The sequence below is a fragment of the Lytechinus pictus genome, chromosome 1 (assembly GCF_037042905.1).
Source record: "Lytechinus pictus isolate F3 Inbred chromosome 1, Lp3.0, whole genome shotgun sequence".
Taxonomy (NCBI): domain Eukaryota; kingdom Metazoa; phylum Echinodermata; class Echinoidea; order Temnopleuroida; family Toxopneustidae; genus Lytechinus; species Lytechinus pictus.
Window position 1 is genome coordinate 5,930,399 of NC_087245.1, and position 26,376 is coordinate 5,956,774.

The window sequence follows — 26,376 nt, forward strand, 5'->3', positions numbered from 1 at the left end:
AAAATATCTTTAGACCTATGTCTTTTTATCTGATGATAATTGCTAGTCAGCTTACCCAACGGATTACTTTTCCCCAAGTGTGAAAGCCGCTCTTAGCTTTCTTTTTGTGATGTGAATTCATGGATATAAGTGTGCAATTTCATCTTGTTTATGCTCAGAATACACTCACTGACGATGTCATTATTCATTTCAATTCAATTTATTTTTCTCAGTATAAAAACAACAATATAAATAGTACAAACAAAAAATAAATAAAAAAATATATACATAAATAAAGTATTATACTGGAAAGGTAGCAGCCAAAAATAAATTCAACTCAATTTTCAATTCAATTTATTTATTCAACCATCATCAGGTACAAACAATTACATGTACATCAATACACACCAATGTAGATAATTATACAAATACTAAATATAACAATAGAATGATGGTTTGGTGACCCCGGAGAAATTAACCTTATGCACGGCAGACCCAATTAAAATAAACATATTATTTGAGCAAAAATTAAAGCAGAAAAATGGAAATAATTACCTAACTAACCCATACAAACAATCAAAATAATAGTTAAGTCAAAAATGAAAAAGCAACAAAGAGAGTAATAATTCAAATGAAAATTTTTAAACAATAAAATACAGGAGAAAAAAGGGTACATTAATTCCATTTAATCAGAATCCTACAAAGATTCTGTGAATACAAAATAGCATTTTGTGGATTTTACTTTTAGTTAATAACAGCAAGTTTTAAATTAATGCATAAATTGGTATAACTTATTAGCTATGAGATTTTTCAAAGAATTTGATTTTCCAGTTACATAGATTAAGCAATGGGTAATGCACATGGCCAATTTTTTCTGCAACGACTGAGATCATAAAAGTGGCTGAGTCAGCCCCCCCCCCCTCCTTCTTCTTAGGCGTCTAAATAGCAGTCTTTTTTTAGGGGTATGGGCATTTTTTAATCAGGGAAATTCTAAAATTCTTCAAAAATGTGTGTTTTAAGGTGTTTTAAAAGAAACTAGAACTGTAAGAGAAACTGTAAATATAAATTGTATTCATACCTAGCTCAACAACTTGCTGCATGTTGTCCATTCCAATCATCATTGTGTTGGTACCAACGGTAATATCATTTGTAGCCAAGGCATCAAATATACAGGTGTTATCCCCAGAGCAGCTGGACAAGACGGCGTTTAATGTTGCTTGACTTGCAGACGCCATAAGTGTAGTGATGGTCATTGGTTGAAAGCTATTGACGTTGTACGTGTCATATGTATTAGGACTCTGGTACGTGAATAATGATGCAGAAGATTCTATTTTCCCTGTTGAAAGAGAGGAAGAGATGGTTATTGATTGAGACAAAGAAGTGTAATGATTTGACCTATGAATAACAACATGGAAACTTGTCGGCTTGCATACAATATTTATATCATGGATTGCATCATCACACATATAATTCATTCATCAACTAAGTTCAAATCTGATTTATCTATTGAATCCATTAGCTGACCCATAGCATTTTTTTCCTTCTTTTTGAGGATGAATGGACTGAGTTTCCAGCAATCACCTAAAGTAGACAGAGACATAGAATTTACACTATAGGTATGGGCTGAACAATCTTTGTTTCATTGAAAATTACTAATGAACTAAATTGATGATCTGTATGTTTATAAAACAAGTTTAATCTAAGTATGTGTGTACTTACATGATTGACCATACTGAAATATAGCAGCATCATTAGGATTTGTCAAAACTGTGCCGTCAGGGGACGTGAAATCATTGGTGGAATCGCCATCTACCACACCTACATAATGAAAACAAAAATATTTACTATGTACAGCTAGAAAAAAAATTACAATATGAAAAATATGAGCCAGAGGATGAAAATTAACCCATGTTTTTTTTTTTTTTTAATGAAACCAATTGCATGCTACATGGTCTGCAACCCAAATTAAGGTAGATGTTTAAAAAGTATAACTTAATGAATTATATACGATTAAGGGCTTAAAATAGTATTTAAAAAAAGGGAATGTTACATAGCTGCCTTCAAATTTTATTCATTGCCTCCCAAAAAAGAAAATCAAGACAGTTAATATAACATGTAGTCCTAAGAGTACTTCTAATCATGCAATAAAAAATAGCTTGGATTTCTTTATATTTTCATATGACATGTACTGCATTTTCGTTTTCATAAATACATTAGAAAGTCAAAAAGGGGCCTAAGCTTTCGATCCTAGCAGAATCTTCGTCGGAGGCAAAATGAATAAATACATGTGAACAATATATACAACATAATATTAGCATTTACATGTACATTTTTACAGTGAGTGAAAGACCTATTTACAATCAATGCATTGCCTGCCTATAAATGTTACAGAAGGACCCCATTGTTTCATGAGCTATTTCAATATTAATTTCTATAGTGTCCTAAATGGAACAAACATTTCATATGTATTTTTACAACAATACCTGCTATAAGTTAACCTTTCAACTTTGTTACTTGTATATTCCTTCAACAAATGGTTGATGTATAGTGGCAAGCATCTAGATTCACATTAATAAAACAGCAAAGTTGCTGTTTTCTACTGACTTCCATTTTAAAGACAAAGATACAATAGCCCACAGAAGTGCATAGAGGCAAAATTATTGAACATACCATACAAGCCACGCGTTCTTCCATCAACGTACTCAGCTGGAACCTGGATGGACAAATCTATCATGCTTTGACTGACACCAATGCTAAAAGACATCTCTCTCCCAGTACTGTCAGTAAACAAGGCTTGATATCTGTTTCCTGAATATCTAAGGTCAAATGACGGATCTGAAGATTCATATTGACCTGGATTTAAAAAAAAAATAGAGGAGGAAATGACTTTGGTAATCAATGTTTGTCTTAAAATATTAATACACCAAACTATTAGCACCACAGTGATACACATGTAGGTCTAATACAGCTGCAATATCTTGGATATAATGGCCTGAAATCACAAAAAAATGTAAGGGCTCAGTTTTGAAATTAATTAAAAAATGATATGATTTATCAAACATCAGTGCCTTGCTCTCCGCAATGCAAGCATTGTATTCCTCGCTCCTGCTTTCCTTGATTTGTAGGGTAACAATTTTCAATCAAACATTTTCATGGATTCTATCATTTGTTGCAACAAGTCCTGCTGGGTAGCTATTTAATACTTGTGTTTATGGGGCTGGGTATACAATAATGTTCATGTGATTCTATGGTACATGTTTATCTTTTAGAGGTTTAACCTCTTACATGGTGAACTTCCTGTTTAATCATTACCTTTCTCAATTTGTTTTATGTATTCCTATACAGTAGTCTGTGTATGTACATTGTTATCCATTGATCTCTTGAATAGATCTTAACTTGAAAGTATGTATTTATACTAACCTGCCTGTATATCTACAATGGTAGCCTCAGTGCGATTGATTAAGATACTCAATTGAGTCCTGACTGCATTCAGATCAAATTGAACCTGGAAAAAAAATGTACTTCAAGTGACTACATAGAAACTCTTCTTCTACATGTTTAAACTCTTCTCCTAAGCAAACCATCTACAAAATTATTGTATCATGCAAAGACAACAGCTACAAATTCATAGTTTCTTGTTTATCTTACTCATTTGTAAGATATTTAAGGGCATGCATATACATTGCAATTAGTCATGTACATAGTATAATATAGATTTTTTTAAATTATATTTTGCATTACCGCTACAAAATATGCAAAAGTATTTTGAAACACACCAAGATCAATATTGTAAGGCAAAACAGAACATTTTAATTACTGTAGAGACACAGTCATTCAATCCAACTCAATTCAAAATTAAGCTTCAGAAATTAAAACATTTGGTAAGGGATACTTTAAATGTAATTAACAAAAGAGAAGTATTCCTCAATACAAATTAAACGGCCATACTAAAAGCAGCAAGAACTACCAAAGTAGACATCAATGGAACGTGAATAAAACTTGTATATATATTATATACCCTTGTAGCATCCTGTTCGGCTACAACTGATGTGAAGACAGTTCCAGTGTCAGCTAGATTCCCATTATCATCAAAGGTTCTCTCTGTCCGACCTTGGAGTTTAAAGCCTGTAGAATCAATACGTGTCAGCCAGTACTCCCCCAGGCCATTAAAGGTATAATTAGCCCCATCAGGGGTAGTAATATGAGGATCTCCTGCACCCCAACCTGAAGAAGAAAAATAATTATTTGACAAAAAATATTGAAATTTTGGCCCCATTTCAAACATATTTGCAACAATGAAAACTCTAACTTTGTAACATTAGTGAGAGTTGTAAGTTCTTCAGTGCAGAATAACCATTATTTTTAGGAAACATGTTAAAGATAATCTTGAACTGGTACGTATGATCTTGAATTCATTTTGCATAGTCTGAAATAACTAGTTACCTACATAAAATAATAATAATGAGACTACATACCTTGCCATGGGGCACGATAATTAGAACAATCCAGAGAAGGTCGTCTTTCTTGATACAGGTTACAGTAATTAACGTTGGGTAACTGACTACAACAGAAATGCCGGGGCAAGACATCATTTTCTATGTGCCAAACAGAGAAAAAATAAAAGGGTTTTGGTCACTTCATAATTCTTTCATATCAAATCCAACCTCCTTAAAATCTCTACTTCCTTTTGGGTTTCGTTTCCCTTTTTACAAATTTTAGCACTTTTAAATATCATTTCTAGTACTGTCATGGTCTTGATTTCAAATGATAAAACAGTTAAACAATAATAAAGAAAAACAGATGGATCCAATATCTTTAAAAATTCAATACTTTGAAAATACCCGATCAGGTTGTCTCTTTATAAAAAAAAAGCTTTACCATTTCACAGCAAAGTTGACAGTTTTCATTATGGTTGGAATGACTACAACAAAAAAGTATAACTCACACTCAGTTACCTATTCCTTTAAGCATGAGGAAGTCTAAACTATCATTTTAAAATGTCTGTAACGTAAGACAGTGACTATATTATCGTATGTTATGTCATTATCAGGTGAATATGTCTCAGGGCATGTGTGCAAAAGCCAAGCTCATACTCCTTAGCACTCGGCAGCTTTGCCCTCTTTGATATTTGTTTACAATCTCATACAAGAACAACGAAGAAGGCCTCTGTGACCATTGACCCCCCCCCCCCCCCCCCGTCCCCCAAAAATGAATAAAATAATTAATTAATACATACAATAGATAGATAGATAAATTAATAAAAGGAAAAAAAAAATTAGTACATGGTCAATCCTTGATGCAAGACAAGTATAAAAGTTCATTTGTCAAACAGTTTCAGTACCACAGGGTGGAGAGAGGAGACTAAGTAGTTGAGATCAGGAATTTTGTGCTAAAATTTTCTAAGTGATTAAGTTAATACAATATCTCTGACTCTATTACTATAGTAATGATTGTCATTGACAACTTGTCAGTGCTGAAACATCAGGTCATTGTGTGTGCTTTTAAACACAAACAATAATCATTTTTGTGTTTAAAAGCACACACATGCAATGATAAATTTGATTTAAGTTACTCTATCTATTAGACATTTGGTTTTGATAATAATGAGTGAAATGAGATTAATGTTTTCAAAGAAAGAAATATATATATAATATTGAACACTTAAGTGATTCTTTTAATAAACAAAAATATCACAGAATATTAACAAGCCAATTGCAAAGTAGAAATAACTCATTTTCAACAGTTTATCTGTCACCTTGTGAATTGATGGCCAAATTGAGGTCATAAATTACTTACCAACCCAACTCTGATAAGGGTTTGAGAAGATGCTAACAGAAGGAGGAGCCACAGTTTCCTGCACATTGCTACCTTGCCACATGGTAACATATCCAATTAACAAAGTACCATCTTGATTGTATGTACAACGGAGTCCATTGCGGGATCGCCGAGATCGCTGTCTGCATAATAAGCCTGTACCTGGAGAAAGAAACACAATGGATTATTTCAAGCAAGCTGAATATGTTACCATTATGCATATCCTAAATCTTTTACTCTAATATAGGAACATATCAAGACTGACAATTGTTAAGCTACTGAAGCTGGCTCATTGATGGCTTCTCTGGTTCAAATAGCCAAATAGAATGAATTTGCAATGAGTGGGTGCATGATTTCAAAATTATGTAACATTTTGTACGTGCATGCAGACCAAAAATTGCTCCAAAACATTATTTCATGTACAAAGTCAATTCATGTAAACTGTGTTTTCATTTAAAAATCATTATTTTTACTTTTGCTGGTTTAAATGGATTCATTTTATGCTGTTTATGGCTGGATAAGAGTCCCTGACCAAGTTAATAGAAAAATCAATTAATAAAATTGGGAGAAAACACATAGAAATACATAAGATATTCACAAAACAATAAATACAAATAAAATTCTGGTTTAATATTTGTGGGGGATATATATATTATATATATTGCACAATATTCAATTCATTTTTAGACAGAACTATGTTCAAACCATTCAACAAGGCAGCTTCTTGTATATTGGCATGCACATCGACATTGACATTACAACACAAAAAAGTTGGTGAATGTCGAATAGTTTTGCATTCTTACATGTGAAGAACTGATGGTGATTCATTGACACAATACTGCTGACATCTACTTTACATGTACATGTATCTCTGCTTTTTAAGACAAACATACTGATAGAAATCTTCAACATTATTTCTGCTAATAATTATAAGGATTTACTTACTTGGGTAGGAATCAATTGAAGGATACTGAGTATCAGGGGTATAGGCAATACATTCTCTGTATCTGTTATCCCTATCAGCTTGTGCAAATGAACAAGGACAGTCCAAATTTGAAGAAACTGTTGAAGAAGTATCATACCAGTTCTGACAGAATTCTGCTGGATTTATATAACCAGCTGGATTTGTATCCAATCGAAAGACAAACTGTCCAAGTTGGGCCATTCCACTGGCTTCTATATTACCAGTAAGAGCATCAGGTCGAAACATCATGCTGCGCGTGTAGGAATTATCTGATGACATCAGGTCATAGAAACTTGATGGTGTTCGATAGCCTATGACTGGGATTTCATCTACAGCTAACTGGCCTGCATCCCACAACAAAGAATTTTCTTGATATAGCTGTAGTATGTAAGTATTAGCCCCATCTGTTGTCAGAACTGCCTGAAAGGTGTTGGTCTGATGAAGTCAAAACAAAAAATACAATATTCAATAAACTCAATAATCACATGTATTGTACTTCCATAGAAGTTTCATGTATCAACAAAAAAAACATAATTGATAAAAATATTCAAGCTTGACTATATAATTTGTATAACTCAAATATTTGGAAGCCTTGACCTTGACCCGTTCTATCTGATCTTACCTCGACAGAGTCTGCTGCAGTTAAAAACCGTCTGAGATTAACCCAAGTGATGACCATAGCCCATTTAGCAACATAATCAGAGAAACTTGCAGCACTGTTGACCTGCGTAGATACATTAGCCAAAAGTTGCACTGTTGATTCATCTGTGGCTGTACTCTCATATATCTTTGAATTGAAAAGATAAGAGATAAAATATATATAAATACAATCAACCGTATAAACAATTGATTATTGTATATTTCTTTATTTTCCAATGTTTTTTATTCCCTCTCCTCCTTCTTCTTTTTCTTATTCCTCCTCTTCTTCTTCTCCTTCTCTTCTTCTTCTTCTGCTTCTTCCCCTACTCCTCTTCCTCTCCCTATTCAGGTATGGACCAAACATGCATACTAACTCAAATGATCAACTACAGTTAACCTACTTGATAATAGACACCAGAGTCTGCTTCGTCAGTTCGAGCCTCAATACCATAAACATACACTGCTGACATTGAGGAATTGTTGGCATTGTCAGTGAAGGGTGATGGATGGATGAACTGAGACAAGTCCGTATCCTCTTCATTTGAAAATGCAATACCCCCACTGTTGGTGAGCTATCAGATACAACACAAAAGAACATTTGTTACATTTAAAGTTATTAGTGAACATTTATTAGAGATTTGGAGGAAGCTTGAGTCATCAACACATTACTTGTAGCTTTAAAATACACACTTGAGAATTTGTATTACAATCTCCAAAATATGAGGCAATTTAAAACACAAGATCATTCTGTTGTACATTCTGGTGCTTGTAAAGATGGTTTCAAATTCCTAATAATTTTTATTTGAATAAATTGAAACTAGTGTTATCAAGCAAGTGCAAGTTATGCTGAAAGAGACCAATGTGAATGTGGTGGAGCATTGTGATCCAGTGGATTAGGTTTCAGACTTTAAAACAGAGGGTCATGGGTTCAAATCACAGGAATGGTGCAATTTCCTTCAGCAAGAAATTGATCCACATTGTACTGCACTTAACCTTGGTGAGGTAAATGGGTACCAAGCAGGATTAATTCCTTGAATGCACCAAGTGCATTTAGCAGCTGAAGCTAAAGCCAGGGTAATATATAGTGATCATCGAACAGGCAATTTGCACCTCATAAATGCTATATATTATTATCACTATTATTATTAATTATAATTATTATCATAATCATTATTAGTATTATTATTATTATTATCATTATTATTATTATTATTAAATGTCTGAACTTGTAATTGTACCTAACAATTAGTAAATATTTTTATTTTTTCTGCTGTGGGATGTTTCAATAAGATTTAAGTGTGACTAAATGTTTCACTTGAATTACTTGTTGCATGGGGTATTTAACACATCACCATATTACTTTCAGTCAAATCATGCCAAAAGGATGGAACATTACTGTATAGTCATCAATGAGGTTACGTCTTAGATACAGTGTGAATGCTAAGTCACACTTTACTATTTGTGAAACATTCCCAGGTACTTGTAGAAGATAACACATACTGTAAATATGTTCCTTTAATATTTTTTTTATGTTTTGTTATTAAGAATTCTTGAGTAAATATGAAGTTTTCCAAATTTTCATAAACATCATAAATCATTTTTTTTAGAAATGAAAGAAAATGATCTTCATTCCAACCTGATTGATCTTCCTTACCACTTTCAAACAGGGGAGGGGGGCACAAGAGAGGGGTACTGCATGGGTACTTTGCGTAAAAAAATGGGTGAAAAAGGCTGCATGTGCCTTGTGGTTAAACACTTCTGGAATATTGGCTTCAAATCTTCAGGGTTTCAAATCCTAGAAAAAGATAATCATATATCATATAACCCTTAGTCTAGCGCTAGAATGATGGAAATTAATTTGACTTACAAAGATATAATTGAAGAGCTGATCACCAATAGGAATATACTGCATTCGTGCTATTGCTCCAGATACACTATAACCACTGGCGAAGGAGAAACCAGCAGTTGATGTCATTTCACTATCACCAGCAGCAAGACCATAGTTATAGTAAATTTGTTCTGGTTTATATGAAAGCAGGACAAAAAAAGATATACAAATCATTGGGACAATATGGATATAAATCATCAAGTAAATGAACAAAAATCTGAAAATGTATATTATTTCATAAGCATTTTTTTGAAATATCAAAATAAATAAGCTTACTTGGAAAAAAAACTGACACAATTTTTAATTCAGTCAAAATAAGATTCCAATTGTCAAATCATAATAATACCACTTCATACATGCAGTTATCAACTGTTGGGGAGACAAGAATAGAAAAGTTCATTTCGTATTTTACACTACAGAGTACACAATTGATCTTCATCTTATATTCCTGTTTCTAGTCCTATCTATCATCTTCATTCTTTTTTTATGATAGATTTCAAAAATACCTATTCAATCTAAGCCTACATTTATTTGCAAGTTGTAACTCACCTATGCATGTCATACCATCTCCTTCAAAACCAGAGTTACAGGCACATGTATAAGATCCCTGTGTATTTGTACATGTTGAGTCTTCATCGCATGTGTTGCTCCCTGTTGCACACTCATTAACATCTACCAATCAAGAAAGATAAAAACAGTCAGTGCTTATAACTGCACTTAAAGGAAAATGAAACCCTTGAAACCAGCTGAATCCATATCAAAGAGAAAAATCAAAGAAACATAGGCCTATTGTTGAAAGTTTGAGCAAGATTGAATGAATAATAAGAAAGTTATGAGCATTTGAATATTGAGATCACTAATGCCATGTAGATCCTCCCATTGGCAATGCGACCAAGATCTGTGATGTCACACACGTACAACTCCATCATTACTTTAGTACTTATTTCACTTATATTCTCACTTTTATAGAGTCTATCACAAGGTGAGGTGTTCTCTTTATGAGAGGACAAGTACAGAGGTTTCACAACATTATATCATTGGTGAATCGTTTGTCATATGATTAGAATGAGCAAAGAGAGATGTTTTGGGGTATATTTTCAGTGTCCAAAAGGGGAGAGTTGTTCATCTGTGACATCATAGATCTTGGTCGCATTGCCAATGGGAGGATCTCCATAGCATTAGTGATCTCGACATTCAAATGCTCATAACTCTTCTATTGCTAGTCCTATTTTACTCAAAATTTGATGATCTTATTCTTTGATTTTTCTGCTTTCACAAAAGCTAACTTGCTCCAAGAGTTTCATTCTCCTTTAATAACTTTGGAGCAAAACTCCATTTTGAAAATAGGTCAATCTAACAGCCAAACTCCTGGAAAGGTAAATAACAAGTACATGTAGACTCCCAGGGGAAGCCTAAAGGGGTGTTAGAATAATCAGTGCAGGTATAATAATAATAATAATAATAATAATAATTATAATAATAATAATAATAATGATAATGATAATGATAATAATAATAATAATAATAATAATAATAATAATAATAATAATAATAATAATAATAATAGCAACACATATGATTTATATAGCGCACTTTCCATCTCTGATGCTAAAGGTCCTTCAGAGCAAATAAGACAATATACTGTATGTATACATTAAAACAAAATCAAGTCACAAATAAGTGAATATACTAATTTCTCTGTTGCTGAGCCAGTGAGATTTTTCCTTATGAAGCTAATGCTGCGCACTTGATAGCAAATTGATCTGCAAATGCTTGTTATCTGATTGGACATGGACATATGAGAGACAAAAATGGCACCAAGATTGCGACATGATTTTGATGTGGGAATGTTGTTGTGCGAGATGGAAATGGAATCAATGTCAAATTTGTTGAGTTGAGAATTTGAGCCAAAAACCATGTATTTGAATAGGATTATGAGAAGGATCAGCTAAAAGCCTCAACAAACAGTCGGGTCAACCAAATGTAAAAATTTTCTCTTTAAAGAACATATAAAAATGTAAGCATGATGCAGGATGTTTGTTTTGAGAATGAGTTTAGAACTTTGAATTTTTGAAAACATCAGCAACTGAAGAAAATGAGGAAAGTTTGATTAAATTCATGCTCTCCTGTATTTTTATCAAGAGGTCGGTCGCAAGATTCAATTTCCCCAAGATTCTGCAGTTGGGTGTTCCATTAACAACTGCAATCTGATGACTTAAACTGACCTTCACAGTATGTTCCATTGCCTGTGTATCCTGGGTTGCAAATACATAAGAAGCTCCCTAGCGGCATGTTGAAACATTCTGCATTACCACTGCATGGTGAAACATTCAGCAGGCACTCGTTTGTTTCTGTGTTGAAGATAAATACATGGATTTTATCATCCTTCATAAAAATATAGACACTATCTCGTTCTTTACAGAATAATAAAGGAAAACATGTTTGATTTGGTGTGAATGATTCATTAACATAGTATTTATTTTTAAAAAGGTTTGATTGATTCTATACAGCCTCTGCCCTTGCAATATTCTTAAAATTGATTGATTCTTGACTCTATACAGCCTCTGCCCTTACAACATTCTTAAAATTGATTGATTCTTGACTCTATGCAGCCTCTGCCATTACCATATATATACTTAAAGGGGAAATTCCACCAGACCTTTAGTAAGATTTAAATCAACTTGGAAAAAAGATAAACACGTTGAGAAAGGTTTGATAAAAATTTATCAAAGAATAATAGTTAAGGATTATCGCTTTGTAAGTCACATGCAAAGAGCTTTCCCGTAAGCCATGGGAAATAAATCTATTCATGGTTTTCCCCCTCCTTTATGCAGAGGTGGGCTAGGCTTACTATTCATAGCTCACAAGGCCTTTTTTCTGAGTTATACACTTGGCAATTCCTTAAAATGATCAACCTTTTTGTACGTCCGACCCCCATTTTCTCAAGTCTTACTTCACTTTATAAACTGACCGAGTCATGGTCCTTTGAGAACATTACAGACTGTCAAAAGAACAACAAATCAGAGACAGAAAAGTTCATGAAGGTACCACACATAGGGACGTACATATTTTATGGAATTGCCCGACTGTCATATACAAGGGACATATAGTGAAAATCTGAGCCAATAATGAAACCCTTTTTTTTTCTCTTAGTGTGAGATATATGTTCTTTCTGTTTGTCACCAATCAAACATGTTTCCCTCAATTCTTTAGTTTTCTTCTAAAGTGGATTTTTTTTTCAAAGTAGGTGCTTGCATTACTAGTATCCTCCTGAATAAAACAAAGATCTATGCTCCATGGCCTCACCTTCACACTGTGGATGTTGAGGATCAAAGATACTATTTCTGCATGTAATATCTGCCATCGCAATTTCCAAATTATATCCAGCATCACACCTGCAGTCGGGGCTAGCACCATGTAAAACATCATTTGAGCTACAGATTAATTGAGGTCGACTATCTATAAGGCAGTTTTCTGTTTAAAAGGAATACAATCATTCAACAATTATGCTTTAATTTTGAAAGTTGGGATTGTATATCAATGATTAGAAATAAATTTTGTCTAAGATATTGATTCCTTAGTGTGGATCCTGAAATAACATAAAAATCAAACATACATGTATTGTTCACCTAATTCATTCTATAATGTTGGTTATTGTATACAGCAGTTGTACCTGGCTGTGTCTTGTGCAGACCTTGTTATGAAAAGTTATAACTATTTACACCTAATTAATACTCAATTCAAAACAATAACTCCTCCCTTCCCCCACCACCCACCTTGAGAGCTTTTTGGAAAGATTCATGATGATTGACTTACAATTTCAAGGAAGTTTTTAATAAACAATATTTTTCATCCTACTTGCCCTCCGATTACATCTTTAATTTTCATTTTAACCATTTCTTGTAAAGTATCTTGAAACACGAACAGTCTCATTTCCATCATCTGGCAATATTTGTCTGAAAGTATAACACAAAGCAAAATTCTTACGGTAGCAAGTTGGAGGTGCAGAGAATTCTGATTCTATGCAAGTGACATCAGGGTCCCCAACAAGAGTGAAACCACCAATACATCCTAGTGTCAAGATTGTTCCATTCTGGTAACGAGCCTGTGGAACCATAGAAACCAATCGAAGACGGCTTTCAGGAGTAATGACTAATTCACAGGAATCTGGAAATATAACAGATATAAAACATTTGATTAAAGTCAGATCAAATAAATTCTTAATAACTAGATGGATTCTCTACTGAGGTACATTAGTCATCAAACTTACATGTAAAATATTAACATTCATCAAATGACTGAAAGAAAAATGCTTTGATCACAACATGAATCCTATAGTTGATTTAGATTAACAGCACTTCAGCCTTCCACATAACTCTCTCATTGTTGGATAAAATTTACAATTAATGGGTGCATTTTGCTATTACCAGTAAGTTCCATGAAAATCTTTGATTTTGATCAACTTCTTAGCAATTATCTTGTGGCAGTTACTCTTGAGAGCAGATTTACTATTGATGGTAAGAGTATCAGGGAAGTACCTTACTTTGATACTGGATAAATAAAACATATGGATCCATCATATACAAATTAATGACCATCAAATTGCAATGACAACAAAAAATGAAACACATGCAAATTACAATGATATAAGGCGTGCAAAATCAAAAACACAAGAATGGAATAACTTTATACCACTGCATATTGAAGCTGTGTCCTCATCTTCTCCTTCTGCACAATTGTTGATACCATTGCAAGTGAGATTCAGAGGAATACAAGTACAATCAATGCATTGAAAATATCCATCACCACAAACTGAAATAAAATAGAAATGAACAAATAAAAAAATTGATGAATATGTAAACATGCCAATTGGTAGTCCTTGCACCAAAGACCATCGCCACAAAATCACAGGAATGAAAATGAAGCTACATCATGCATTCAGTCACCTAACCCTATATAACCAGGACAAGTGTATGGAGAGTAGGTCCACCATCAAAAGTCTATGTAATATAATCACCCTATGCATTTTGACATTATCATGGGTACTATTACATGAACAATTGACACATCAACATGCATGGTGCCTCGTCCATTTGTGAATGGAAAAGGGCTTCTTTTGTGCTAAAATCAAAAATATATTCATAGGGGAAAAAAGGTAAAAGTCCCTTCCCCCGCACCATCACCCCGAGTTAGTTGGAGGCAGTAATCAGCAGTCGCGCACACAGCCGATCTATGATCCAGCTGGCTTTGATGATAGGCCGAACCATAAATATTTTCACGTCTTTACACCTAGCTAGGCTGATCTAGATTTTGGCTTCAATTATAATATAGAAGGGTCAAGGATACCTATAGTAGTATTAATTTTAATGGGCTCAAGCCATTATAAAAGGCATTCATGCTCATGCTCAGATGGTCCGGCAATATTTTCTCTTGGGGAGTTGCCACTCAAAAAGTAGTAATTGCCAAACCAACTTGCCAATTTTTTCTGAGATAAAATTCCACAATCCTTCTCAAACCTGGTACCGTACTAGTGGTAGCCTAGTGCCGGTGGTTCAATTTTTTTTTAAACCAAATTAAAGGTGTCACTATTTGACAAACATAACATTGTCATTAGATTGAATGTTTTTAACATTTTTCAAGCAAGGCCTAACTTTGTTGATATTTTCATCTTGATCTTTGTAACATTTTCAATGGCATGCTAGTGTTAACGTTATTCGTTAATTAATGAGAAAGTTACAGCTAATATTAAATAAGATAAGAATATTGAGCCTAACATTAACAAGTAATTTGATCGCCTTGCTTTGTTAAGAATAAAAAAGTTAGTAGCCTAGGCTAGAGAACCAATAATAAATTGACCCAAAGTGAAGCACTTGCAGATAGTTATGTGCGAATTCACCAGAGGCCTTCCGGTATTTGATAACCTGTCTGGCTTTGTGCGAATTGATCTGAGGCTGCATATTGACATTGTGACGTTTTCAAAATATTAGATCTAGCATTACACAAATATTAGCGCCTGGGACTAGGTATAAATATTGAGGAATTACAAACGCCTTTTTACTGACGATGATAATGAAATATAATACCGCTAACTCACTGGCACGTCTACGATAAACTTTACTTTAGGCTTCTTTGCACTTGCCAAAGCTTGGGCCGTGAGTCTACCTCACTCGTCTATTCTAGTTAGGCCTAGCGTTAACACTTTAGTTTACACTATTACAGCTGCTTGTGGACTATCAATCGACAAAGTCGAACTCGTCGTCTGCTACTACCGGTAGGATGGGGGGTTGGGTGTCCGGACACGTAACAGAAATGAAGCCTTGTTTTTATCTCCGGAATAAACCAAAAATATAGGTTGAATAGTTTTTTTTCACCATCAATATTTGTTCTTTATAATATTTTCTTATATTCTGTGCTAAAAAGAATTGAAGACATTGCTTGTAAACTTTTCAAAATTGAGAGTAAAAGTCATGTGTCCGGACACCCAACCCGTCCGGACACACAACCACTGGGTACTACTAGTCGCGCTCGTTCGAATTCGCGATCGATATGATCAATGCGCATGGAGCTATCTTCATGCAGATGAACTGCACGTATATCGCCTCCATTATTTACCTCCCCCAAGCCTCCCCCCCCCCCCGCCAGAAAAAAACACATATAGGTCTAGGCCTATTGTGTAGGCCTGTATATTGCCAAGAGCTTCTATTCATACAACCGATTAATAGGTTCGGCGTTGTATCGTGTGTGATAAATTGGTTTGCGCTGAAAAAAAAAATCATATTAGGGGCCTACATAACTTTGATTTGGAAAATATTACCCAGAGTATTCGGTGTTCCATGTCAGATGGCATTCAATCCAATTAGATAAACAATTTGACCTGGCGTATCACAGGCCTGAAATGAACATATGCATGGCTATATAAGCTATATAGACCCATTTTTTTGTAAATGACATAATTACAACCACTGAAAGTCATGCACCATGTAAAAGTTCATGCGTCAAAACAATTAACAACAACAACAACAAAACCTTACCAACTGGCGTTGGACCAGTTCCGGATCCAGCTTCTCTGGCAACTATGTAAAGAGATTGAATTTTGAAAAATAAAATAAACATACAAAATCAAGAATAAAAGCATTGTGTTGGAGCTTAAAATGTTATCTCTTTCTTTCACTTTAATTGTCAAAACTCACCTACTCACTGCATATATTGACACATTCGTAACATGCATTTTGCCGAAATATGATATTCCTGTTATTTCATATATTGAAAAAATTATGGAAGATGCAAGCAATCATTAATATCACCATGCAGGATATGGCATATGGTGCAATGCCTTCATAAATTTTGACAAAATGAGTGAAAAAATTATCTAGAGTAATTTGTAAGCAGTGTATTTTAATCTTGTACATCGTTCAGTGCATGCCCCCTCCCCCCCCCCCCCGTCCCACTTTGAAAGTCTGAATGAGTGGAACAGTCAGTATTGATCTGTACGTAGTATAGGTTGACCCCCCACCCCCCCCCCCCCCCGCATGAAAATATATGTATACATGTATAATAAACCATTCCAGAGTCATAAGGGGTATCCGGGGTATATGCCTACTTACATCTCAACTTCGTGCCAGGTTCCTCCATCCAATCTGCCAAAAATCAAAGATAAACATCAGGTCGTTATGACGTGAATGTAAGTTACTAATAAACAAATGTAAATATGCAACAATATAGACCCTATGTATATATCTTGAGCGATCTTCACAATTGAAAAAAATAAATAAACAGAAAAGAAAATACACGTTTTACAGATAAATGTTTAATAAAGATTTAGCACATTTGCCTTCAATCTATACATAGAGTCATGAAAAAACTAATGTTTAGAGTTTTAGACTGTATGGGTGTGTGTATATACCCCAATCGCATCAGACACAGGCATTGATTTGTATATCGCGCATAGTGTATATCCTCCTCTAAATATGAACATTCTACATTGACACGGGACTTATTACTATTTGTGATGGGCCTTTCATTCTTTATTTGTTCCTGATATTTACACAATTATTGCTTGACATGGAGATTAATAATTTTGTAGGAAGCATTAAAGATTCCAGATTCGTGCACTTCGAAGCATATTGTCCATCACAAAATAGATTCGGGTTGGAATGACCAGATGCATATTTGCACGAAAGCCAATGCCCCTTTCGGCAAACAGTTTGTGTTTGAGCTAAAATTGATCATTGACGTTCTGGTCCTTGGTCAACGATATAAGATGGAAAGGGATGAGAGAACCATGCACACGAACTACTTAGTTGCCTTATTTATTCCATTTGACTTCTGAACTACATGCGTTCCATCCCCATCAGATAAGCTTATGTTGCTTGCTTTTTGCTACATGCTCAGTCTTAATTGAGTCAACCTATAACATAACATAACATACTCAAGCTTTCACTTTGTTAATCGATAATGAAAAAAATAATAAAACCATGGCGTATTCGATATCTTCAAGGATCGATCGACTCATTTACGCGAGAAATCAGTTTAAACCCTTACTGATCATTTGCTAACAGAGAACATTATATTAAGAGCGATATATCCGGTAATCTATTCTAAATAAATATTCTGTAAAATGAAAATGATGTAAATCTTCGATCACGATTTATAAAAGAGAATGCTTCCAGTTTGAAAGGCCCTCAAATGATGGAGACTCATCACCCAGAGTAAAATAAAAGGGGGAGTCTTGAATTTACAGACTTGAATCTTACCGTAACAATCGTCTTCGTCGGAACCATCATCACAGTCTACATTGCGATCACAGACTTTGACCGCTTCAACTTGTTGACCATTATCGCATTGAAACATTGCTACAGGATAATTCTCTTCAACGATATCTAAAAGGGTCATAGAAAATATTTCTTCAACATTTCAAAGTATAAATGAGTTTAAAGAATGTATTGTTGTTTCGAATTCCGATATTGTTAACGATGGTGGTGTCATTGATGATGATGATGGTCATTATCATAATCATCATCATCATCACCATCATCACCATCACCATTGTCATCATCATTATCATCATCATAATAATGATTATAATTATCATGATCATCATATAACGAATAATATCATCATATTTTTTTTTCTTTCTTAGAAAGATTTTATTCAAAATCAAACACGAAAGCAATTCAATTTCCTAAAAATCATGAAGCGAACATGTTTACAACAACTGTACATGCGTACTATTATCTAATGATAAAACAAAATTATGATGTTAATAATGGAAATCCACCACATCTGAAATTGATTTTTTAATTCTTAGATTTGGAATTACCCATAGAAGGAGTGACCCCTTGTGACCATGACTTCACATCATCGACTTGAAAGAGAGTGAGAGAAGCTGCCGTTGATTGGACGGTTGTTGACATGTATGTCGTCGTGGCAAGTGTTCCGCTTTCTGATAGGTTGGATAGTGGCGACATTGTTGTTACAATTTTGTTAACATCTGGGGCTTCAGTGACGGGAACTTTCCGGTTTCCTGAGTAAGTGTATAGAGAATTCAGTATTTTGGGCATTGATTGTGAAAACACCGTTTGCAGTTAGTACTACCATCAAAACTATTGCCCCGACTTTAGTACTGCTACCCTGATTGGACGCTCAAGCATTCAAGGAATTCCTTCCTACTGGGAACCCGTTTACTACACCTGGGTGGAGAGTGGCAAACGTAGATAAACGCCTTGCCAAAGGACGCGAATGCTGCGGTGGAATTTGAACCCTGGACCTTGTGGTGCAAAGTCCGGAGACTTATCCACTGAGCCACAACACTTCTTCTGGGAGAATATATCATTTTATTTAACAGCAATTCCCAAACCACATACTGTACCCTGCGTCCAAAGTTATTATTCTAACTGTTCAAAATCTGCATTCGTCAGAATTTGCTTTGCTTGTATACCGCGTGTTTTATCTTATTTCATTGGCATCATTAATCAACTCTAATAAGTTTATCCTGACATGAAATCCATTAATTACCTTTGCAGTCATCTTCATCTGAAAAGTCACCACAGTCATCTTTCTTGTCACAGACTGAGCTTATGAAGATGTAGTTACCGTTCTCACACTGCCAGAATTCTGGAAGAGCACCCTTTTCATCTTGAAAATGAAGACAATATAGAGATGTTATATGCACTGTCGATTCAAATCATAATCCTACAATTTTTTATGAATCCACTTAGCAAATATAATGCATATATAGCCGCCAACTGGTTGCCTTATATATTAGATCTGAAGAAGCTGATAACTCATTTCCAGTAACTACCGGTCTTTTATTTATTATTATTTTCATCATTTCATTTGCTTATTTATTGATTGTTTTGCTTATTAAATCACATGTTTTATAGATTACAACGATTATCATTACAAAAAATGAACAACTCCAGCCAATATTTAGAAAGTCACTTGCAACGTTTTATGTATGCGTGATGGAACTGAAAATCATATCGATGTGATTGTAACATTTTTAAATATCCTAGATAAGCTTAAGACTTATTTTGTAATTTTTTGTTTTCTATGTGAGGAGTCACAACAAATGCGAATCATGTTTTCGTATGATTGCCAAGCGGTATTACTATAACTCACCCGATATTTCTTGGACGACCATATTCTGTTCCCTATTTGGAAGATGTGCAGGAGTTTTAGGATTCGCCCAGGGTATTCCTGGCTTGGTCTTGTTTGATTTGACACCAGACAGTTTACCTTTCGCTGAGGACCAAAAGATCGGATTAGAATGCGTGTTAGATATTGTTTTCTATAAATTTCCACAACGTAATAGCTCTTTATAATCAACAGTACTGAGTTGAAACATGCATGAATGGACATTACGACTGCATTGACGTGGATATCAATAATGTAATATTATTCCAATGGGAGATATTAACATAATCAGCAAAGGTGAGTCTGAGTTTAAGCGGTTGATCAAAGTAGTTAACCCCGGAGTTGAACCCAACTCAATATACTCTCAACAAAACTGTTTCGATCTTTTAATGGTACTTCTGATAATTAGGATATTTGGAAAATAAATGTTTTGATTCATTTAAGGAAATTTGTTTTCTTACAATCACATTCGTCTTCGTCAGAGAAATCCTCACAATCCCATTTCTTATCGCACACTGATCTCATGGGAATGACCGCACTACCATCCAGACATCGGAAGAACTCGGTCTCTTCATTCTCCTCTGTATAATGATACATCAATGATAACCAACAACAAGAAATAAGAGTGAAACGTATAGGGGGTAAGGAGATAGAGAGAATATTGGTGAAAACATATGATAATGTTTATTTGTTAATTACTACGTTATCGAGCATGTCAATTTACCTTTAATTTGATTACCAATTTTTCAATTCAATTTTCAATTCAAGTAATTATTTCCAAATTGATTAAAAAGAACACAATGGGAACAAAATTATATACACAGAGAAAATATAAATAATAACAAAAACATATTAACAATAAAACTATTCTATATAATTTTACTTAATACTGATAGTTATGATGATGGAGAAAACCCATAGATGCACGTATCTACACAGTGTCGAAGGCTATATTGCCCTAACTGCAGCCCAGCTAACCATTCAGTATGTTTGATATTCAATGATAGGGCGATGAATTGAGTTTAAGGGGTAACTGCATGAGGCTAATAAGAAAATAAATGCAATAGAGGATAGTGATAAAATATTTTTTTAAAGAACGTGCATAGGGTCTACAATGTATATAAAGAGTAATTTCACGTTAACAATAATCATAGACAAAAAATTTCACAAGTTTAAATGAATTAAGCGTACCGTTCAGAATCTCTATAGTTGGTGAATTTTCAAACTTCGGCTCCATTGTCCATTGTTTTGTTGAGGTTTCAACGGTTGTGGGAGCTTCAGTCACGTACTTTTTGCCTGAAATTCAACGAAGTAAGATGTATTCATTACCAAAGGTAGCGGAAGAAGCTCTGAAAAACTCCATCATAAACCATATTTAAGAAAGACGTCACATTTGGAGACGGCCATCTGATAATAGTTGCAATTGTTTCATCAGGTTTGATAAAATGTCAAAGGGCGTTAGTTGCGTTTGCAAAAGATCTATGAAATAACAGTTTGGACAAATTCTTTCTGAATTTTCTCACCATCACAGCTGTACTCGTCGGATTCGTCAGGACAGTCGATTCTCTTGTCACAAAGAGCAGAAATTGGAATGACAAGGCCTCCTTCCTCACAACGAAACGTAAGCGGTGCCTCAGTTCTACTCTCTGTGTGATTAACAAAAAAATATATATGACATAATTTATTTTGTGTCAAAACTTTGACTCTATGGCCCGTATTCTGAAGTCGGGTTTAAGTTAAACTCAGGTTTAAAGTTGTGGTTTAAGTATGGGAAGCCAAAAGTATCAAATTTGTTATTAAGTTGTATGTTTCATGTGTTTACTGTGCTCTTTCCTGATTCATCGATGGTGAAGCCAATACTCTTTTTATACTTCCTAGACAATTATGAATGATTTGAGAGCCAAATGAGCTGAAGTATGATATCTCTACTGTTAGTGATTTATGTAACAATTTGCTCGCCATACTTAAACCACAACTTTAAACCTGAGAATACGGGCCTATAAGTACAGTCAGGTAACAAAGCAGCAAATAAAGACAGCAATAAAATCATATAATCCAAAATGCCAGAAGATCTGAGAAGATGGTAATTTCATGAACTTTTCGATTAATATTTCATTAATCAATTTTGATCGTAATATCCGATGATATAACAAAGCATATAAATATTCACAATTTCAATGTATGAATTTTGAGAAAATCCCGAGTAAACGATTATATAGTTTCCGGGCATCATACCCCCATCCAATATTACGTTTTATAGAAAATCTTGAAAAAATATACATTGTTGATATATTATGATAGGAGCCATGTTTACTATTTCAAAATATATGTATATTTAGCCAGTGTCCTTACGTTCCATTTCCATCACACCAGCGTTCGAATTGTCCAATGAGATCAGCGGGTCATCACGTGACCCTTTCGACGCTACGTCGTTCCAATTGAATAAGGGTCGATGAATCTCATTGGTCAGGCTCGCCTTCTCATCGGCTGTATTATAAAGAAATGAATAGACACGATGGAAAAGAGATAGAGAGGGTGAGAGAAACGGACAGACAGACAGGTAGAAATAAAGTTAAAGGGAGAGAGACAGAGGGGCAGAAATTTATGGTTGAGTTATAATTCACACTGCCTCCATAAGGAAATGTTCTAATATTATTTGGAAAAGAACATAACCATAAACAAAACCATATAAATGGTCTTACAATCGACAGGCAATTTACTAAAGAAATACGCTTATGATTTTTTTTAAAGCATGAATATCACTCATATTCAAAATTCCGGCATATCTCGCCTTTTAAATAAAAATCTGCTTATGACTAGAATCTTATCAGTTAAAATGAAATCTAAAAGGGCAAAACAAATTAAGAATTGAACTGAAAGGCATCACTTCAAGAAATTATACAGTACGAAATAAGATTTAGTTGCTTTAATCGTACAATGAAATTCAGAATTAATAATATTTCAATGATCGTCATCAAAAGAGGATGAAAACTTTACTGTTCAAGTCCTATATTCAGTTTTGCAATCGTGATGATATCCGTATATATGAAAGTAATTTGTTTTTAAATAACTGTGATATTGACGATTATGTTTACCATTACAAGAATCCTCATCAGAATAGTCGGGGCAATCAGCCTTCTTGTCGCAGTGAGATGCAATGTCGATAAGTGTACCATCAGTGCATCGAAAGAATCCAGATAACTTTTCTATGGGATGATATAAAGAATTCCATTGCTCGATTTATTTGTAAATTTAAATCCATTGGCAACTGCAAGTGCTACCATAATTTTATCATTTTACTTTGTATTGTTACGCTCTTGAAAAGAATGAGTTATTGAGCTCATAATATTAACGATATTTTCTATTGTATACAGTGTGTGCTTTAAACACTACTAATTCGCATTATCTCTTACACAGTGGTGTATTTATGAAAGTCTAAAGTCTAAAGGAAACACCCAAATGACTGTTCCAACATGTCCAATAGCTGGTGAAGTGTGGTATGTTCTTGCAAAGAGTTAGGAGTGGGAGAACACCAAACTTATACGTTTAATGTGTGCAATGAATCTTTCCCTCGCAACAGCACACCCTATTCACCTAGTCTCATAAAAAGTCTGAATAGAATATTCATCACGTTGATAAAGGTTGCGTAAACAAATCATGCAGTTGACGTAAGTATGAAGATTAAAAGAAAAACCATCTGAAAAGTCAGCTGTGCAACAAAGATGTTGGATGGGATAAAATAATGAAAGACACTTATTGGAAAATTAAAGATTTATATAAAGAGAGAGAGAGGAAAGAGTGAAGGAATTAAATAATCTCTCTCTCTCCCTCTCTCTAACCATGGACCTACTAGGTCCATGCTTTAACTGACAGATTTTCAGTAAATAATGAAGTTTCTATACCGTCAAGAGTCTCAGCTGTAGTAGATTCTGAAGTTCTCTCTGTCACAACTTGGACATCCGGTTCAGTGGAACTTCTGACCGTGGTCACCTCATCTCCCGTCATGGAAACAACAGTGACGACCTTATCAGACAATTCTGATGTTGTGGTACTTTCACTTTCCTGTCCTTTCCTTAATACTTTTTGCGCATTGCGTACAGCATTGGGTGTTGTCTGAGGGTGATATGGCATAGCGCCAATGTTGTTAACAGAACTTGGACCGTCAGTGGCGGGAGCAGGCCGCTGTAGAACATGGATGGCGTTGTCTTCACCCACATTCACAACATCAGCTTTATTTTCTTGATCATCATGTGCCGGGGCATCTCCGACGGGAAGAACTAAATCGACTCGAAATGGGGGATTTGTAGAGTCTGTGAAAGGAACGATGCAGAATAAAAAGTATAAGAATTGAAGAGAGTAAGAAAGTAGATGAATGTCCTATTCCAAATATTATCATAAACAGCTAGAAGTATTTAGTACATAATTTAAACCAAAAAATGGGTAGTTATTATTTGATTTGATCCATGAAATTGAAAAGCCATGCAATGATAATGCCATAAGTCTGACAATGATATTGCTCAAGCCATGCATTTTATAAACAACTTCAAAGAGACATGTGAGCATGAGAGAAGGGGGAGCGAGAAAGTGGCAAAGATGAGAGGGGAGTCAGAGCAAAAAAGGGGGTAGAGAGAATGTATTACCTATTATGGCTTCATCACTGGTGGTGAATTCTTCATCATCTTCTTTCCTTCCTGATTCATCAGTTCTTGAAGAATGCTCTACACCAAAATCACTTTGCAATACGCTGTCAGTACTGTCTGCGATAGTAACATGATCTGAAATAGCTGACTTGGCTGTTGAGGATTCTGTTTTCTGTTCTCCTTCAGTGACCACCTCAGAGTAAAAAGAGGCTGTCGTTCTTGACTTCAAATTTGCTTCTGTCGCAAGATCTTCTACTTTTGGTTGTTGCGTCGCTGATGAAACTGTGAAAGTCTCTGCCTCTTCGGTTGTCAATCCCGATGTCGTAAATGAAGGATGTTCAGTGAGAATTTCAGCTTCAGATTTTTCTGTGGCCATTAAATATTTCTGATTGCCTTCCGTCAGCGTTTCGGAAGATGTCGTAGTTTGAATGTTTGAATTAACTTTCGTTAAACTTTCAACGCTCACCGTTGTCCCAAATTTGGCTCTCACGTCTGTTTCTGTTATATAGTCTTTAGAAGATGATGTTTCTGTCGTTGCATATTTTGGAACTTCAGTTAACAATTCTTTAGGTGTTGCAGCAGTTGAAACACGTGGTGATTTTTTAAAATAAATATCTGATATAACATCTTGTAATTGTTTTAATCTGTTATTATCAACAGTTTGTAAGATTTCGTCATTCACTTGCCATTCATCATCTCTTCTTGGTAATGACTGAGTTCCTGTTAAAAAGAGAAATTAATCGTATTAATGCTTCCATATCTCTTTGTCTATAGTAGAAATTTAGAAAACAACCCATTCTCATTCTTTTATATTCCCCGTGAGATGATATGATTTCAGAGTGTTCCTCAGACTATCAATACATGGCAATAATACAGTATATACCATAAAGTACGTTCTACACTATAATACCAAGTACAACATTCAGTTGTAACATCCATAGTCACGCATGATCGTCATCATCATCACCATTATCATCCTAACCCCATCCTTATCCCCATCATGTTTGAAGTAAAACAAAATAGGATGACGGCAGCTTGCAAATGAAACTTTCAAGAGACGTCAGGCAGAAAAGTGAGCGATATGGGACATAATTTAGAAGAAAATCGATCGAGAAGAAACAAGCGCGGAAATAAAAAGGGGTTTGAAGGGATACTGCATTATCTAGATGAAAAAAACATAATGCTGTATTGTCATTATAAACCCACACAGGAGGGGTTCGAGCCGCAGAAGTTTCTCTTTTCTTTTAACTCCCTTTCTGGAATCTGTTGTCTCTCTTTTACAATTCAAGAAACAGTGCCAACAGCTAGCTTTTCTTGCAGGATGAAACCTGATAAATGAAGCGGAGGATTATTTTTTTTTTAGTTCATTTATTGGCCATCATTCAGGCATGGCCGCATGGAAGGTTAAGCTTGGGCGTAGACTCATCCTCGATTATTATTTTTTTCTAACTAAAACCAGCTTTAATAAATATGAAATTGATTGTGTAATACTGCGTAAGTTTTAAAAGAGTACTCTGGCATGAACATGAATTATATGTAAATAAAAAGTAAAATTCAATGAGCAAAATGCTGAAAAGAAAATACGGTTATTGAATTGTAAAATTTAGCAATATTTTGTGAACACCATAATAAATAATAATAATAATACATTGCATTTATATAGTGCTTAATACACTGGTGTTTCTAAGCGCTTTACAAAACAATTAAATATATAGCATACATTAATATAATTAAATGTGCAATAGATGGGCTGATGATGGCATGTCCCCGTTTCCCTTGTCTTATGTTATTAGATGAAACCATAATTATTTCACACT

The 26,376-nt window shown here is 34.6% G+C and overlaps 1 protein-coding gene across 1 annotated transcript in view; it reads right to left on the reverse strand.

The window, feature by feature from the left end:
- LOC129254474 (uncharacterized) overlaps window positions 1-26,376 on the reverse strand; it is a 69,426-nt gene that overhangs the window by 40,331 nt on the left and 2,719 nt on the right. The window contains exons 3-31 of the mRNA XM_054892942.2: window positions 24,560-25,279; window positions 23,822-24,229; window positions 23,015-23,125; window positions 22,272-22,406; window positions 21,443-21,565; window positions 21,111-21,215; window positions 20,381-20,500; window positions 19,905-20,027; window positions 19,299-19,418; window positions 18,604-18,807; window positions 18,038-18,163; window positions 16,889-16,921; window positions 16,316-16,357; window positions 13,977-14,096; window positions 13,272-13,451; window positions 12,591-12,758; window positions 11,510-11,635; window positions 9,834-9,956; window positions 9,264-9,415; window positions 7,798-7,968; window positions 7,380-7,544; window positions 6,739-7,192; window positions 5,776-5,955; window positions 4,455-4,574; window positions 3,998-4,203; window positions 3,400-3,484; window positions 2,650-2,832; window positions 1,699-1,797; window positions 1,058-1,315 (exon numbers count right to left, since the gene is read on the reverse strand). Of these exons, the coding sequence (XP_054748917.2) occupies window positions 1,058-1,315; window positions 1,699-1,797; window positions 2,650-2,832; window positions 3,400-3,484; window positions 3,998-4,203; window positions 4,455-4,574; window positions 5,776-5,955; window positions 6,739-7,192; window positions 7,380-7,544; window positions 7,798-7,968; window positions 9,264-9,415; window positions 9,834-9,956; window positions 11,510-11,635; window positions 12,591-12,758; window positions 13,272-13,451; window positions 13,977-14,096; window positions 16,316-16,357; window positions 16,889-16,921; window positions 18,038-18,163; window positions 18,604-18,807; window positions 19,299-19,418; window positions 19,905-20,027; window positions 20,381-20,500; window positions 21,111-21,215; window positions 21,443-21,565; window positions 22,272-22,406; window positions 23,015-23,125; window positions 23,822-24,229; window positions 24,560-25,279 (5,160 nt within the window). The remainder of the gene's footprint in view (window positions 1-1,057; window positions 1,316-1,698; window positions 1,798-2,649; window positions 2,833-3,399; window positions 3,485-3,997; window positions 4,204-4,454; window positions 4,575-5,775; window positions 5,956-6,738; window positions 7,193-7,379; window positions 7,545-7,797; window positions 7,969-9,263; window positions 9,416-9,833; window positions 9,957-11,509; window positions 11,636-12,590; window positions 12,759-13,271; window positions 13,452-13,976; window positions 14,097-16,315; window positions 16,358-16,888; window positions 16,922-18,037; window positions 18,164-18,603; window positions 18,808-19,298; window positions 19,419-19,904; window positions 20,028-20,380; window positions 20,501-21,110; window positions 21,216-21,442; window positions 21,566-22,271; window positions 22,407-23,014; window positions 23,126-23,821; window positions 24,230-24,559; window positions 25,280-26,376) is intronic.